This window comes from Tenrec ecaudatus, chromosome 6, assembly GCF_050624435.1.
Source record: "Tenrec ecaudatus isolate mTenEca1 chromosome 6, mTenEca1.hap1, whole genome shotgun sequence".
Lineage (NCBI taxonomy): Eukaryota > Metazoa > Chordata > Mammalia > Afrosoricida > Tenrecidae > Tenrec > Tenrec ecaudatus.
In genome coordinates this window covers 122,534,166-122,552,755 of record NC_134535.1, presented here as the reverse complement: position 1 = coordinate 122,552,755, position 18,590 = coordinate 122,534,166, and the positions used below count along the sequence as shown (strand labels likewise).

The 18,590-nt window shown below is 35.8% G+C and overlaps 1 protein-coding gene across 1 annotated transcript; it reads right to left on the bottom strand.

The window, feature by feature from the left end:
• Positions 1–2,760: 2,760 nt before the first annotated feature.
• KLRK1 (killer cell lectin like receptor K1) lies at positions 2,761–17,960 on the bottom strand. The gene is given in 7 exon segments (XM_075553096.1): positions 2,761–2,878; positions 4,642–4,745; positions 11,760–11,911; positions 12,650–12,685; positions 13,501–13,593; positions 16,435–16,542; positions 17,900–17,960. Coding segments are annotated over 7 exon segments (672 nt in total).
• Between the last annotated feature and the right edge of the window lie 630 nt (positions 17,961–18,590).

Genomic DNA, 18,590 nt, shown 5'->3' with positions numbered 1-18,590 from the left:
GTGACTGGACATTTTGTCACACAAACAATGGGGTTGATGATAGTGAAGCTGGGTTCTTAGTGAAACAAATGGTCTGCCAAGGTGAGGAGCTTCAAGGAGTGGTGGGAGGGGCCAGTGGAAGTTGGGGTTGGGCACGCCTAGGCTTATCTGGACAGTATGAACTTCTTGGAGTCGCTGATAGAAATAAATTGGAAGGCTGCACCAGGGTATCCCTGGACTCTTTTCTATGGCAACTGAATCCAGAAGTTCCTGAGAAGTTCCTCTAGAGTAGTGGGTCACAAACTTCCTCATGCCGCAACCATTTCACACAGCTCCTCAGGTTGTGGTGACCCCCAACCATAAAATTATTTTCGTTGCTACTTCATAACTGTCATTTTGTAACCCTTGTAAAAGGGTCTTATGACCACCAAAGGGTTGTGACCCACAGGTTGAGAACCGGTATTGTCCTGTCTGTCATCTTTGCTTTGCCCTTTACATTATTTTGTGATGATGAAATATTTTTTAATTGTTGTGAGACATAGAGAACCTTCACAAATTTAGGTTAATGTCTGTTTAGACATTTGCTTCTACATGTTCAGTTTGTCAGAGGAAAATGTTTTTGTATGCATACAGTATGTGATTTAGGCAAGACTTCACAGAAAACAAAAACAATGCTCTGGCATTGTATTTTAAAAATAGTGAACAAAAATAATCACCCAATTGCACTTTACATCCAATAAAAATATCCTTTGTAGATTAAAGTTGACTAAAATTTTCCCAGAAATCCAGGTTTTAGGATTAACTATGAACACATCTGAGATGATAAGAAATAATCAGATTCTGAAACTGCATAGAAGACCACGCTTGTACCCATCATACATTAGTTGTATCAAACATATTTGTACATTTGTTGCCATCATCATTTTCAAACCATTTTTTACTTGAGCCCTTGGTATAAGCTCCTCTCTTTACCCCTCCCTGCTTATAAATCCTTGATCAATTATATATTATTGCTGTTATTTCATGCCTTACACTGTCCATTGTCTTCCTCCACCCACATTTCTGTTATTCATCCCCTTGGGGAGTGGGCTAAATCTCCAACCTTGTGAGTGGGCTAAATCTCCAACCTTCTTTCCTTCCCCCTCAACCCTCCATCTCCCTACCCGCATGATATTGCTACTCCCACTACTGTTTCTAAGGGTTTTATCTGTCCTGAATTCCATCGACCAAAAGCTCTTATCTGTACCAATGTGTTTATTCCAGTCTAGCCAGATTTGTAAGGTAGAACTGAGTCATGGTAGTGGGTGGGTGGGTGGGGGTTAAGCTTTCGGGAACTAGAAACATGATGTGGTTTTCATCAGCGCTATATTGTAATTTATTTCCATAATCTTTATAAAGTCTCCTCAAATTTTCTACTTTTAACAATATGTAGTAATCAAGCTTATTAATTACTGCAGATGAGTTTACTACAGACAGATTATTATCTTAATGTAAGAAATAATGCAACTTCTTAAAAACATAGAATGTGCTGTATTAAATTAATGACTTTCAAAACTTTGAGGGAGTTTTTAATAGATTTAATTAAAAATTAGTATATTTCTATTTTTTAATATGAATGGTTTTGAATATGCAACACATGATATTGTACCATAATACACCCCCATTGAATCCTGGTGGTCCAACAGTTAACCACTTGGCTGCTAACCAAAAAATTGGTGGTTCAAATCCAGCTCAGAGCTCCAAATTTTAATGACCTGGAAACTGGCTTCTGGAAAAATCCCAGCCTGGAGAACTCTAAGGAGCAGTTCTACTCTGTCACATGGGGTCACCATGGGTTTGCATCGGCTCAACACAACCTCCAAACAGCAATAATATACTCCTCACCAGCTGCAAATTCATTTAAATGTCAAATGCTTCGTGTGTTATACCGGGTTGACCAGAGAAACAAATCCAGGAACATTCATCTATTTGTAAGAGATAGCTTTATATCAGAGTAATTGCATTTTAAGAAAACATCCTAACCCAGTCTAGATCAAGTCCATAACTCCGACATTAGCCCATATGTCCGATACTAGTCTATAAAGTCTTCTTCAGACTCATGCAACACATGCAATGATGCCGAATACTGGAAGATCACAGGCCAGTGGGTGAAAAGTCGTGTGGCTCCAATGGTGGTAGAAGTCTCTCCAGGGCTCTGGCTGCTATCAGTGTGGCTGCATGTGGCTTGCCAGCAGGAAGACCAAGACAGAGCGAGTGCGTGACCCACCCCCAGAGGAAAAAGAGGAAGCTCCTACAACCCTTATGAGAAGGTCAGATTCATAAAGAGACATCATTGGCTATGACCCGACTGACAGGCTAGACTTGACCTATTCACTCATAATACCCTCAAGTTGACATGAGATTATGTAACTACCACACCTAGAGTTCTGAAAGTTCTTAAAAAACTGTTCATATTACAATTTTATACATTTTTTAAACATTATATGTTAAAATTTAGATCAGTCATGGGCACCTTCAATAGCTTATTAATTTAAACATGAATTTCTTTATTTATAAATTATTTTAAAAAGCAAACAAATCATACATACAAACTCTATTGTAGAATATAAATTCTATAACTGCTAAACTCATCTTCCATTAAAGTTGCATTCTTTGGGATGACACATAAATAGATAATTTAATAAACATTGGTTATTTTATTTTCTTTATAAAAAATTCATAGAAAACATCCAAGAATTACTTGTGTTACTTAAACTTAGTAGCTTGTAAATCTTAAACTCCTTACACAATCCTCTGCATGCAGATGTATGTGTTGAGAACTGCACAGTTTTCTGTGTAGCCTTTAAAGCTTGAGCCATAGACTGCACACGTGCCTTTCTGCATTTCCACTATTGTTAGTCTACATGGGAGGGAAGAACACATTCTATTTATTACTTTATTGAGACAGGGATATAAATATTTGATAATCCATATTGCATTCAAAATATAGGTAGATAAAGAACAAAAAAATTCATGAGATTTTGTTTGGTTCATGTCAGACCCTTCTGAATTCTCTTTTTATAAAAAAATCATTTTATTGGTGGCTCCTACAGCCCTTATCACAATCCATGCATCATCCATTGTGTCAAGCACATTTGTACATCATTATTTTCAAAACATTTTCTTTCTTTGAGCCCTTGGTATCAGCTCATTGCCCCTCCACCCCACACACACCCTCCCTCCTTCCCTCATGAACGCTTAATAATTTATAAAAAAAAATTTCATGTCTTACACTGACCCCTCCATAATTTTCAACCATGTAGCATAGTACTTATTCTTCTGGTAAAAGCAATATATTAGGTTATATCTTAGTTTATGTGTGTTTATATTTGTTTTCTTACATTTTGGAAATAAGTGAATTCAGAAGCTCTGAAATTTCTTCATGTATATACTTGAGTGAAAGCTAAAAACGTTCATTTAAACACAAATACTTGATTATAAATGAAATAAATTGTGACTTAGCATCCACTTGGATGCAATGGTTTTGTTTTGTGTTTTTGCAAAAATAAAGCAGTCTTCAAATATACGCAATTTTACTTGGTAACAATAGAAAAACAAATTGTGGGATCCTCAACTATAATAGTGTATACACTTATGTATATAGATATACATGAGTGTGTGTGTATTTGTAAGTATGTGCTTTACTCTGAAATCTTGAGTAATCTGGAGATAAAGGGTTAAAAGAATGATTTGTTTATTTTACGAAATAAAGTGCACAGAAAGAGTAATGACTCCACTTTGATGTGAAATTGACACGCACAAACAATTTTCTGATGGGATCTGTATCTAAAAGGACTAAGCACTACACCTTGTTTACATAAGAACATTACTTTTTATAGGATGGAAAACTTTCAAGATAATAGATTTTCAGACACTCGCCTCATTTCAAAACAAATGTTGAGGCTGTATTTATGAGTTCTGTAATAATGGAGGAGCCTGGGAGGTGTAGTGGTGACGTGTTGGGCTGTGACAGGCAAGCTTAATATGTCACATGTTTTAATTATGTTGAGGTGTACACAGTTATTGAATGTTCAAATTGCACACTTTAAATATGTATCATTTATTGTACATCAATTATATCTCAATAAAGTTCAAGGACATTGTGCTTGCTAAAGTAGAGGGGTGGAGAAAAAGAGGGAGACCCTCAGCAAGATGGACTGACACAGCGGCTGCCACAACGGACTCCGACTTAAGAACAATTAGGAGGCCAGACTGGGCAGTGCTTCCTTCTCTTGTACAGAGGGTCACTATGAGCTGTAAATGACTAGATTGCACCTAACAACAACAGAACAATATATATATATATATATATATATATATATATATATATATATATATATATATACACACACAGTACTTTACCTGTTTCACACTTCTTATCATAGGTAGGTATAACATCATACCTACCTTGTACAGTACTTAGCACACAGAAACAAATTCACGAAATCCATTATTACTGGCTTTGTTGTTTTTCTGAACTCTCTCCTTTTCTAAACGAAAGCTCTAATTTTTCTGACTATAAGACTATTCTGGGAATGTTTGAAAAATGTGAAATGTGAGTGAACCTGGACACAATTAAGAAATAAGTGCACAGAGATAAATGCTTCGGAGCCAGAAACTTACTGGTTAGGTGATAGAAAAGATCCATCTTCCCACTGCCAGGATCCATTTATTGAAGTTTTCACCAGTCCCATCCAGTGATAAGACTTCACCAATTTAAAGAAGTCCTGTTGGAAATCACAAATAACCATAAATATAGTCAGTGCTATAAAATTTTGTGAGTCACAGGCTCTAATCATTTGCTTTATCTCATCCTTCCTTGTGGAAAATGCTCTGCTCTCTAAGTGGTCTCATTTACCCCTAGGCAACGCATATAGAACACTTGTAATGCCTTTGATTTCATGCCTTTCCTATGTAAATGGTTGAATTCCTACTAAAGTAGCTATTCATTTTCTGTAGCATAATTAAGAAATAATTAAAATTAAAATTTTTTGAGGTTATATGGACTTAATGATGCTCTCTACACTCGCATGAGGCATGTACCTTTTTGTCCAAAATAAGTACAGTTAATTCTCATTATTTCTGGTGTCTGTGTTCTTTAAGGTTTCCAGGAACATGACAATCCTGAATACCAAACCAGTTGTATATAGGGAATACTGGCTTCAACTCCTAAAAACCAGGGACACTATATATTGGTCAAAAAGTCAATATAAAAATCTAATTTTAAGTATGTTAATGTTAAAAATCTGATCTATTTTGGAATATGTACAACAAGAACACTCCTTGAATCAAGGGTGATGAAACTTCATGTCACTCCATTTGAGAAGAACATTATTCTTAGTAAATTAGGAGGTTAGCAACAGAAAATAAACAAACAAACAAAAACTCTCAATGAAATGGATTGACACTGTGGCTCCCACAATGGACTCAATGGGATGATTGTGAGGACGATGCACAACTGAATATTTCATTATGTGATACAAAAAGTCACAGACAGAGCTGACTATATGGTACTTAATAGCAACAACAATGTGTTTAACTACAATTTATTGAATGTGTGTGTGTTTATATATATAGTAAACTCATTAATATTTCACTCATGGCTGCCCTTGAATTCATGGTGAATGAAGGTTATCCATTATTGTTGATGTCAGCTGTCCTTGAGTTAATTGTGACTCATGATGAAGTTGTCTAACACACATATTTTCTTTGAAGTGCACACCACAGCCTTGTTAAACTTGAGAACATGTCAATGTGACTTTACTCTTGGAGAACCGCTGTAAATAGTAAAATTACTAACAGAAAGTAGAAATATGAAAATATGCCACTAAGTAGCTAATGAAAAGACAGTTTAAATTGATGATCTGCTCTGCAAACTCTCTCCCAATTCACCAGGAAAATTTTATTTTTTAAAAGACATTGTTTATAGTAGGAGGGCTGAAACAATAAGCTTTGCTTTGCTCAACCTCAGCTGCTCATGTCTGGTAACTCAATATTTGCTACGTTACAAATGTCCATAAAAGATTTAGAGAGAATGATATTTATTCAACTGGTTATTGAAAATTAATTTTAGCAACTTGACAAATTAGCAATCACAGAATCTGTGAAAAATGAAGATTAACTTTGCCATATTCCTTCCAAGGTGATATGAGATTGAGTGGTTAATATGTTGTCAAACAATTTGAATTAATACACACATTTATTATGATACTTTCTGAGGTAGTTAGTTTATTGTGCCAACCTGGCCGATAAACACAAGTGGAGTTAATTGAAGGGCAGAGGAATAAATGGCTTGGTAAGCCTCGCCTTTCTAGTTCTCGGGTCTCTTGCTTTCTGATGGTCGGACCAGGGTGCACCTGCCTTAGCCAGTTCCCTGCTTCAGCTTGCAAGGCTGTCTTCCGGCAAGACCTCCCTGAGGAGAAACCACATGGACCTACCCCAATGCAGCCCTGGGTGCTGGAGCAGCCATGTGGAGACCCCTGCCAGTGCTGAGATGTTTACACATTCACTGATTCGGCTTTCCTCCTGCAGTAGGCATCATGCCATGTTTTTTGTGATATGGAGGAGGACCTTATGAATTGGTGTTGGACATATGGGCTTATGTTGGACTTGTGGGCTTGGGCAGCACTGGGTTGGGATTTTTTCTTGAAGTGCACTTACCCTTTATATAAAACTGTCTCTTATACAGATGAGTTTCTGTGGATTTGTTTCTCTAAAGTACCCAGACTATCACAGTTTCTTATCTATATCTTATGATTCTAACAGTTATTTATCTGATTACTCTTATAGACTAGACTGCTATTTCTGTACACAGTTTTGAAATAAAGACAAAAGTAAACTAAAAATCAAAGAGTAGAAATATATACTAAGCAAATGGCAACCAAAAATAGGCAAGCATCAGACCATAAGGGCAACACAGCCACGTGGAGCAACTCATGAACAGAGAGGTCTACATGACTGCCTCAATCAGAAACAAACTGACCCCACCCTAGAAGTATGCGCTACAGAGAACAACACTAAACCTACAGGTCAGGGAAAGGCGCTAACCTGCCACACCCACAGAAAAGCAAACCAAGAAAGAAATAGAGAGAGCGAAGGACGAGCGCCCATAACAACACACCAAGTCTTGACGACATTCCTGCACCCCTGCACAGAGCTGCTGAGGCACAGAGAGGACTGTAGGGTCAACAAAAGATTGAGACGTGATGTCCCCTCGCTGGAGCATATGGTGACACAGGACAATACTGGGAAGACCCAGCAATGAGTGAGTCTGCTCTGACACCCCACCCTCCTAGTGGGGCAAACCGAGAAGGGAACAGAACAGATCAGCAACGCTGGCAAAGCCAAGCCACAATGCCCCTGAGGAGCCCCCAAATAGGCTTCAGACTAGGAAAGGCAGTTCCTAAAACCCCTAGGACCAGTGGGGAGATAGTCATAAAGGTCAGCAGGCAGATCTGTAATTATATATGCTTTTTCATTTTCCTCTCTTTTTATTCAATCTTTTGTTTTCTTATTTGTTTTGTCTCCATTATTGTTGTTTTGCCTACATGTATACGACAGGCATAGGAAACAAGCCTGAGGAGAAAGCAATGGGACCAACAGTTCTGGAGAGACTTGGGGGGAGGAGGAGCCTGGGGAAAGGAGTCCTGAGCAAACAATGCCATAGAGAGGGGAGTAATTAAAGAATTAAAATTAACAACGAGGAGATCCTGGAGGTGTTGGAGCAAAAGCAATCTGGCTGAGGAATTACTAGGAGTCAGAAGGAGAGTGAGCATGATGGTGGGGTAGGAAGAATGTAAAAGAAAACAAAGGAAAGATCTAGGAAACAAAGCTATGGAAAGAGATATAAACATAGGTGTGCACTTATATAAATATATTAATTCATAAAAATATAGATATTGGCCTAGGTACATATATTTATATGGCAATATCAGGAGGAAGTGGATGGACTTTGGACCTCTTCTCAAGCCCTGCCTCGATGCAAGAACTTTTTGTTCTAACAACCTGACATTCTGCGGTGCTCACCCTCCTGACATGATCACTGAAGACAAAATGGATGCATAAGCAAATGCGGTGAAGAAAATTATCAAAAGACTAGCGCCTGGGATCTTAAAGGCTTGAAGTTAAACAAAGGGCCAGCTAGCAGAGAAGCAACAAGCTCACATGGAATAAGCACACCAGCCTGTGCAATCAGGAGGTCTTGATGGAATCAGGTAACAGATACCTGAGGACCCAAAACAACAAAAACCTGTTGAGAACAAGGGGGGGTCACAGCAGGGACCCAAAACCCATCTGTAGACAATAGAAGATCCCGTCACAGAAGGGTCCCCAGGAAGAGATGATCATCCAAGGCACAGTATAGCACACAATCTTCCTCTGGTTCTTTGAGGCCTCCTCACCCCTCACCCCTCACTATCATGAACCCACTCCTGCCTTTCAGTTCTAGCTAGACAGAGCATGTACACTGGCACAGATAAGAGCTCCGAACACGTGGAATCCAGGTCAGATAAACCCCTCAGGACAGAACTGGGAGTAGTGATATCAGGAGGGTAGGGAGAAGATGGGGGGAGGAAGGGAGGAAGAGGAAACCAATGGCAATGATCGGCATTACCCCTAACCTCCTCCCCGCCCCCCGTGACCCCCTCAGGGAGATGCACAACAGAAACATGGGTCTGGTGAGACTGCTCAGTGTAAGATATGAAAACAATAATAATTTATAATTTATCAAGGGGTCACAAGTGTGGGAGGGGGGTGGCAGAGGGGAAAAGAAAGGAGCTAATACCAAGGGCACAAATAGAAAGCAAATGTTTAGAAAATGATGATGGCAACATATGGACAAATTTGCTTGATACAACGGATCTATGAAATGTTATAAGAGCTTTAAGAGCCCCAAGAAAATGATTTTTTAATGGGCATGCATGACAATATTAATTTCTGATAAAATAGATTTTAAGATAAAAACCAACCTAAGAGATATGGAAGAACATTATACAATTACATACTGATTGAAGGAGCCAATTGAGCAAGAAGGTATATCCATAATAAATATCTATGCTTCTCTAAATACATTAACCAAACTTTCATGGAGTTTAATAAAGAAGTAAACAACTACAATAATAATAGTAGCAGGATTTAATACATCACTTTTGATGGACAGGACAATTCAAAAGAAAGTAAACAAAGACACAGAAGAACAAAACAGCATCACCAACCAAATTGACTTTATAGGCATATAAAGGACACTAAGTAAATGAAACTGAAAAAAGAAAAAGTATAAACAAGACTAGAACTTTATTCTTTGAAAGCATTAATATATTCTACAAATCAATGGAAAATCAATATATTCTACAAATCAATGGAAAATCTACAAAAATGCTGCAAATAGAAAATAAGTTAAATGCATGAGGACACAACAGAACCAACAGAAATAAAAAAGGAAAATATCATGTGAATAAGTTTACTCCAACAAATTTGAATATCTAGAAGAAAATGACAAATTTCTAGAAACAGACTACCAACTAACCTAACAGACTGAGGCATAACTTTGAACAAATTCATAACAGAAACATTGAACGGGTCATTAGAAATTCCCAACATCACAAAAAGCAGTCTGGATAGTTTCATTACTGAATTCTATGAACTTTTCAGAGCATAGCTGACACCAAACTCACTGAGATAAAGTTGATTCAAACTCATTGTGATTGTACAGGACAGGGGAGAGTTGCCCCTTTGGATTTCCAAGACTTTAAATCTTTACAGAAACAGAGAGATGCATCTTTTTCTGTGGAGCAGCTAGTGGGTTCAAACTGCCAATCTGTGTAACCCTTTAACCACCAGGCTTCCTTTCTTTAGCCAGAGAGAGATGCAAATCAAAACGAGATACCATCTCTCCTTAGCATGAATAGCAAAGGGTAAAAAACTCAGAAATCCACAAAAACGGGGGAGTAGGGAGAGACTGGAACCCACCTACACTGCGATGGGAGTGTGAAATGGTACAATTACTGTACAAAACAGGACAATACTTCCTTTGCCATTTGGATATGGAAATCCCTTATGATCTATAAATCCCACCACTTAAACATATATTGAAGGAAAAGGAAAGCTCTAAAATGAATAGATATATGTACACCTATGTTCATTGCAGCATTATTTGTAATACATAAACGTTGAAAAACATCCAAATTTCTGTTAGTAGAAGACTATATAAACATACCATAGTACATCAGTAGACACAGTGGAAATTCTGAAACATTGAAGAATACTGATGAATCTGTGAAACCTTATAAAATGGATGACACTGGAGGGCATCATGCTTAGTAAGATGCATGCACCCCAAAAGGGACATTTGCAGGAGGCCACTACTATAAAAAGTCAGGAAAGGGTTTTCGCACAAATAGAAATAATCCTTCATGGCTACCAGGGGTGGAAGGGAAGAAGGGGGTGGAATAAATCAGTAACTAGAGGGTAAACACATATTAGATTGGACTAAAAGGAAGACAAATATAATGGGAGGAATATTAGCAAAAATGATGACAGTAAAGAAGTTATTGAGAAAAATACAAGAGTTAAAGGCAACAGAGGTGAATACCAATATCCCCATGCTCCTGCAATAACGATTCTCTACAAGTGGATGCATAGCCAGACATACAGGCTGAACAGGTGTTTGAAGGAAAATGCAATTATACCCCCCAATATGTATAGGTTTGAGAGAGGATATTCCTGCATGTGTATTATTTATCCATGCTATACATACATCAATTAGTATAAGATAATCAACAAAGACCACATTTTAAGTTTTACTTTGATCAGTTGTTTGTGAGCAGCTCATTGGACACTCCTCATTCAGAGCAAAGAAGAAGGAAGAAACTTTGAGAAGTAAAGAAACAATTATTTCAGTGGACTAATGGGCGGACCACTTGAACTTCAAGGTCACCTTCCATGAACTTGAAACCAGAAAAAACTATATGATGCCCATCTACTATCATCAACTGCTTTAAAAGGGATCACATTAGACCATCCTGGATAGAGTGTGAATTTATAAAGGGAACACAATGAGAAAAAGGCCAGACAGTATTTGGAGAGACTGATGGGAATTCCAAACTATGGCCCCTAGTCATGCTTCAAGCAGGGGACTAACAGTTTCAGTCAAGTAATACAGAGGTCTATAATCCGAACAATAACAGCAATGAGTTGTGCACTCCTTATACAATGAGCACTTTGAGATCAAAAGGGCAATGTTTTCTTAAGGAAAAAATTCAGAATGCAAGAAAGGTTAGGAAAGGGAGAATTAAATTGGGAATTATATGGAGATGATAGGCTAATTGATGTTACATTGTGGGTATTTTCAATTAATGTCCTCAAATAAAATTGTATAAGTTATTTAATGAAATATTGATTTAACATATAAACCTCCACATAAGCCACAATAAAAACTTTACAAAAAGTTATTATGGGGACATTTTAAAAGGGGCAAACTAAAGATTAAAATACATTGTGAGTGAATCAACAATTTCATTTTGATATTGTCTAAAGTAATACTACCATGTTTTTCAAAGTATAGTATACTGATTCCTAGAATGTCTTGTTAAATATGACTTTATCCATAACTTTATTGTCTTGTCTGAGATGACAGTGTATCAGTATTAAAAGAAAGATGCAACCCATTCCAAATTTGTATTCCATTAACCTGCCCCATATTTTAAGATTAAATATAGGAAGGGGAATTGAAATAAATATTTAACCTGGTCTTCTCTGCTATATATCTTCAGGAGGCTGGAATTTTGAGATTCACAAGATGCTTGACTCTGGTACCAGTTTTTGCTCTCATTAGAAAATTTATAACAATTTTTTCTATAACATATCCAGTTGTTAGGACATGGGCCACAGTAACTGCCTAGAGAGGGAGAAATGTTATTAATTTTGCTTGTTTGAATGTTGCGCCAGATCTTATCTACATTCGTTAACTAGCTTTCCCAGTTCAACTCTAAAATTTTACACAGTGAAACCATTATGCTCACACTCGTTGTCATATCCCTCCCTGCACATTTATATCGAAAGAAAGATGTGTCAAAATGAAACATCCTCTACTAGTGGCGGAATGGTGGTTACTCGATGGGCTGCTAATGGTGAGAGCTACAATTTGAAGCCACCAGCTGCTTTGCAGGAGAAAGAGGACACTTTTGCTCCCGTAAAGTTACCGTCTTGGAAACCCACAGGAGCAGTTCTACTCTATCTTAGACGGCCACCATTAGTCAGAATTGATTTTTTTTTAAAAAACAAATATACCTTTCTGTTAAAGAAAGAAAGAAAAAGTAGTAGCGAATGTAGCTTGCGTGATTGAGTACTATACACATACACACAGTTACCATTTTATCAGATCAATACCAATTCACGGTGGCCCCATTTGTTACAGAGTAGAACGGATCCATTGAGTTTGAGTTTATTTTTTATTTGTTTGCTGACTGTACAGAAGGACTGCACTAGTCCTTTTTTCCTGGGAGCTACTTGATGCGTTCAAATTGTCAGGCTTTAGATTAGCAGAAGATTGTAAATTGTTTAGGCCATCCAGACTCCCTAGTATAAACAGATGTATACAATTTACATTGGGAAGTATTAGAAAATATTAACTTACCATCCAAAGGTATTGTAGATTCTTGGTTGAATAGTGCTGATAAAAATAATCATGATAATTAAAAGGTTGTGTGATGTAACCACTAGCAAAAATCACATACAAATTTTAAGATCAATTGTAAAATACATTAAGAATGCGCATTCATTCAAGTTTGCTAGTGTGGTAGTTACATAATCAGGTGTCAATTTGGGAGTTGAGAGGATTAAGAGTGAAGGGGTGGAGTCTAGTCTGTTAATCGGATCCTAGCCAATCAGGCCTCTGTGTGGGCATGGCCTTCTCCTAAGGGTTCTGGGAAATCTGGTATTTCTTCCTTGGAGGTGGGAGACACTTCTCTCTCTCTGCTCACTCCCTGGGAGACACTGCAGCTGACAAGATACATGGAACTATCTTAGTGCCTGGAGTAGGAGAAGCCACATGGACCTACCCTGATGCAACCAGACTTCTGAAGGCAGAGAAGCCACATAGACTCCTGCTAGTGCTGAGATGCTTACAACACCACTGGATCCAAACACTTTCTACCCACTGGCTTGTGATCGTCCTGCATTCAGCATCGTTGCATGTGTTTCATGAGTCTGAAGAGGACTTTATAGATTGATATTGAACATATGGGCTGATATTGGACTTACAGGCTTGGACTGGACTGGGTTGGGATGCTTTCTTAATGTACAATTAATTACCCTTTATATAAAACTCTCTCTTATACACATCTGAGTTTCTATGGTTCTGTTTCCCTAGTCTACCCGGACTAACACAGCTAGCTTCTGTTTGTTGCCTTCTGAGTCCTAATCAAAGAAATGATTTACAATTGTTAGATCGACAAGGCTTCAATGTATTTCTCTGTTAACACTTACGATTTGTGTATATCATACTCCAAATTGTTACCATCACAATGAAACGGATCCCCATAGCTACAGCAATAAAACGGCCAAGGAAAATTTGAGATGCTGCCAAAGAAAAACAGAGAGGTTAGAAAAAGGGCCCCATTGTGTTGAAGAGAACATTTAGAGTGATTTTTCTGGGAGGAAGACTAGTGGTCTTTGTTTTGCTTTGTTATTCTTCAGCGCACATAGGAGCTCTGGTGGTGCATGGCAAAGCAGTGAACTGCTAAATGAGTTTGAACAATGAGCTGCCATGCAAGAGAAAGACGTGGTCCTCCGTGTCTATCGTGATTGTGGCCTGGGAGTCCATACTACGGAGCAGTCGGACTCTGTGCAGGCACCTTGCCATATGTTGGAACCCACTCTAAAACTTGGGCTGCGTGGCTCCCTTCAAATCCTTCATTTTCTCTTAGTAGAGTTGAAAGTTGACAATTTGACCTTTCTTTGCAAATACAGTAATAAATGTAGCCAGGTCTTCTTTATCATCTTTTAAAAAGATATAGAAATATACATATATGCATCTATCATATTCTGGAAATGAACTCATGAAAACATCCTGGTGAAAATCGTCGTTCTTGACTTTTAAGGCTATCTCTTTTTCATAACTAGATGGTTGTGTTGTATTTTGTTGACATCCGTATTAACGAAATCTAAATGGATATGTTGTGAATTTTTTAAATGGATCTTTGAATTTATTTCAAGTTTTAGATTTCAGAAATGATGATACCATGTATCATTTATTTTCACCTTACTGCACATTTTAAAGTACTTCTCTAGGAAAACACTTAAAAGTGTAAGTGCAGTTGCATTTACAGGTTTTATAATGATTAAAAATTACAATTCAGAATTTGCCATTTTACACAGCACCAAAAATAAAAATTAATCTCTCTTTTCTTACATTTTCCTTAGTAAAGTATTAAGGTAGCAGACAGACATTGGTCCTCTACTCAAGCACCCCCTCAATTCAAGAACATTTTGTTCTAATAATCTGGCACCTTCCCTACTGGATCACAGGAGTCAAAATGGGTGCATAAGCAAATGTAGTGAAGAAAGCTGACGGTACCTGGCTATCAAGAGATAGTGTGTCTGGTCTTCCAAATTTTTATCATGTGATTTCCATTTTTTTCTCTCAACAAGGCCATATTTTCTAACTACTGTACCTTTGTCTTTGTTTCCAAATTTTGCATTTCAATCTCCAATAATTATCAATGCATTTTGATTGCAAATTTGATCAATTTCACACTGATGTAGTTGGTAGAATTCTTCAATTTCTTCATCACTATCTTTACTTGCTGGTGCATAAATTTGAATACCAGTTGCATTGATTGGATGACTTTAACGGTGAATAGTTATACTCCTATCACAGACAGCATTGTGCTTCCAATTAGATCTTGAAATGTCCTTTTTGGCTATGATTGCCAGGCCATTCCCCTTGAATAGTTAACTGTATGATTTTCAGATTGAATATGGTTAATGGTAGACCACTTCAGCTCACTAATGCCTAGGATATTTATTCATTTTCTTTCTATTTTTGCTAACTTCCAATATTACAAAATTCATACTTAATACGTTCTGTAGTTTTGTAATATTTTGTTACCCAAATACATTTTTCTATTGTTGCACTTTCTTTAGTTTATTTTTATTTTAGTTTTTATATGCAAAATGTATTTTTTAAATAATCATAAAGTAGAAGGAAAAGATAACCATTGCCATGTTCCCTTGCATATGGCATTTCTTTCCATCATATTGTCCTTATATTTAAATTATGATGATAATTAATCTTATGCTTTTATTTTTGATCAAATTCACATAGTCTCCTTACATTTTAATAATTTTAGTGATGCTTTAAAAGTTTTATTCACTTAAAAGATGACATATTTTGCTATAAAATACTTGTTTTCTTTTTAAAATTTAATTTGTAATACTGTTTTTGTCTTTTCGTTGATTAATTTCATTGGCTAGTACCACCAAAGCAATATAAAGTCCAACATAAACAAAAATGATAGTGAAAATTCTTGCCTTTAACTAATTTTCATGAAAATGCTTATAGAATTTATCCATTAGCATAATTATAACTTTTGAAAATATGCATATATGAATATGTCTATCCTATTGGTGTTCAGTTGGTTATGTCTAGTAGTATCACTGCATGACAAAGTAGAAGTATAAATCTTTGCGCAAGGATACTCCAATCTCTGTCTCTCATGAAGCAGCTGGTGGGTTCTAACCACTAACCTCAAAACAATTGAACACATAAGCTCTCTATATACAAATATTTGTCTTAAATAAAATATAATATTGGTCATAGGTTAAGGGTCTTAGGAGCTCAGAGTTTTACATAATTATGGATATAATCATATCATAATTACCTATACTTTTAAATGAATTAATTCATGATATACTGCTACTTGCTAATAATTTATTTTAAATTTTTCATTAAATTCATTTGTGAGATTATCTGTTTTTACTTTTGTGGAGCTATCTCAAGTTCTATTGTCAATGTTATTCTGGAGTGATAAAGTTATTAGAGAATATTTATTCACCATTCAGAAGTATTTCTATAAAGACCAATTGAGTCATAAGCTCTATAATTTTTAATGACATAACTTTGAAGGGGGTTTTCTTGTTTCCCATTACCACTCTAATTGCTCAGTGATTCCTCAGAAACTCCTATGACACTGACATTATTATCATAAGTCATCTCATCATTTCTTTTGGCAGCAAGAGATTCTTGGTGTTTTCTATTCAATGTGTCATATATTTCAACATTGTATTAAAATAAATCTCAGTTCTGCTTCCTGCACAAAGGTAATATAAACTGAATAATTATTATATATTTAATTAGATAATTTTCAAGATTCAACTCAGTGTCGTGAAAAAATAAAACATATGGAATATAGAACTTACAATTTTCTCTATCATTGCTTGGAATTAGTGGAGCTCTTCGCCGTTGGCATCGTGTGGAAGCATCGTTTTTTGCCAGTCTAAAGTTATAGTTATAACATTTATTCATACCTGTAGATAAGAAGTTCAGGTTAATAGAACACTTAAACTTTTTTGGTACTAGAATCATTATCTCCATAATAATTCTCACTGATTATATAAGGGGTTTCAAGTAGTTTGTGGAAAGCTTGAATTCCATTTTCTACAAAGTTTTTGAAGACTTCTCACAATTTTAAAAGTATAGTAACATGAATTAGTTGTGTTCCATATTATTTGATTCTGTGACATTCAAACTTTATAATGTTAATAAAATACATATATCGCCTTATAAAATATGGTTAACAAGATCCCATGTATTTTATAAGATGTAAGCTCATAATATAATGAAACTTAATATTAAAATAAGGACATCAATATAATCAAGAAAACACAGCCTTGGGAGTTAACCTGTATTCAAATCTAGATATATATATTTACTAACTATTTAACTTCACATGACTAATTTACCTTTGCGTCCTGGTTTCTCACAGAGAACACAAGGAAGAAAGGAGAAAGAAGAGTGAAAAAGAAAGAGAAAAACTATGGGTAGAAAAAAAGAGGGGAACAAATACAACTTGAATAAGTACTATTAAAATTAAATTCAGTCACATGACCTTAGTGTCAATAAATGGTAGTGTGTTTAATTTTTATTATAATGAAGGGCATAAAATGGCTAAAACAGAAGAGTAAAAATTTTGGATAAGGATTAAATAACAACTTTGGTCTCTGGACAAAACAAGCAAACATACTTTCCTTTCTTTGAGAAATATTAATCATTTACTTAATATTGAAAAATGCTTTATAAATTGCACTAATAATTTGTATCGAAAATTAGATTTAACCAATGTTTCTACATAACATAATTTATTCATTAAATCTATGACGTACAAATGGTAATGTCTATGGATGAGGAAAATTAATATTTGAGATGTTTAAACATATTGTTTATGTAATAGGAATTACCAAATATGAGTTATTTATAACATTTTAGGTTAAGAAGCACTTTCAAATATATATTATCCAAATTAAATTTCACAAAAATCTGTTAGGACAAATATGACATATTTGTTTGCTATATTATTTGATTAAGAAATTAAAATGCGTGTAGACTCTTCAACTTAGATTCCCTTAGACTTTACAAGTGGAGCGGTAACAATTTGATAAAAATTAAGTGTTCATGGCTCCAGTCCTGTCACTTCACTATCCCAAACTTCCTCAAGTGCGTGTGACTGGGCTCAGAGAAGAGGAAAGTTCAAGAGTTTTGAAGATTTGATTTAAAGGAAATATACAGTGGTCGAGCACACGCTGTCCTCTGTTTGTATTTTCTTTACATAAAATTCCGAGCATCTTAAAATTGCGCCGAAGCAAAACTATAGAAAAAAATTCATACCCAAGTCATGATGAGATTTCCGGTCACGGATCAATCCCATCATATAAATAATACTTCACATGTAACTCAGCGATTAATCCAAATGTCCGTGTTCCAATAGTTTTCCTGAACAAGATGAAATTGAACTTTTTTTTTCCTGTACCCTTCTCTTGTCTCCAGAGGAAAACAAAATCATTGGAATTACTAGAATACAGAAAGCTTCCTCCCTATGCAGGGCTTAAGAAATGGAAAAAAAATGAGAGCATATAAAAAACCAGGTAAAAGCAATTAAAAAAATTTCACTTTGTTGTAAAATAATAGCCAACCATTTCAAAAATATCATGGACATATAACACATGTTATAATTCAACTCCATTTAAGCTATTTAATTAAAATGTTGAATATCATAGATAATGAATGGCAACACATATATTATTCTATTTTTAGTTTTTTATTGGTTACAATTGATATGTATATAAGTTTCCTTTGAGTCAGAATCAGCTGGATGCCAGTGAGTGAAGTTTTTTAGGAAACAGGATAATGAAATTCTTGTTGTCTAGTTTTTCACAACAAATTAGAATTCAACTTTTGTCCATATTATTTGTTTTGCCATCAACAAATTATCACCACCATCATCTTTAACAAACTAATCAAATGTCTGCTAAAATCATAAAATTATTTAAATAGTATGAATTAATTTAACAAATATAGT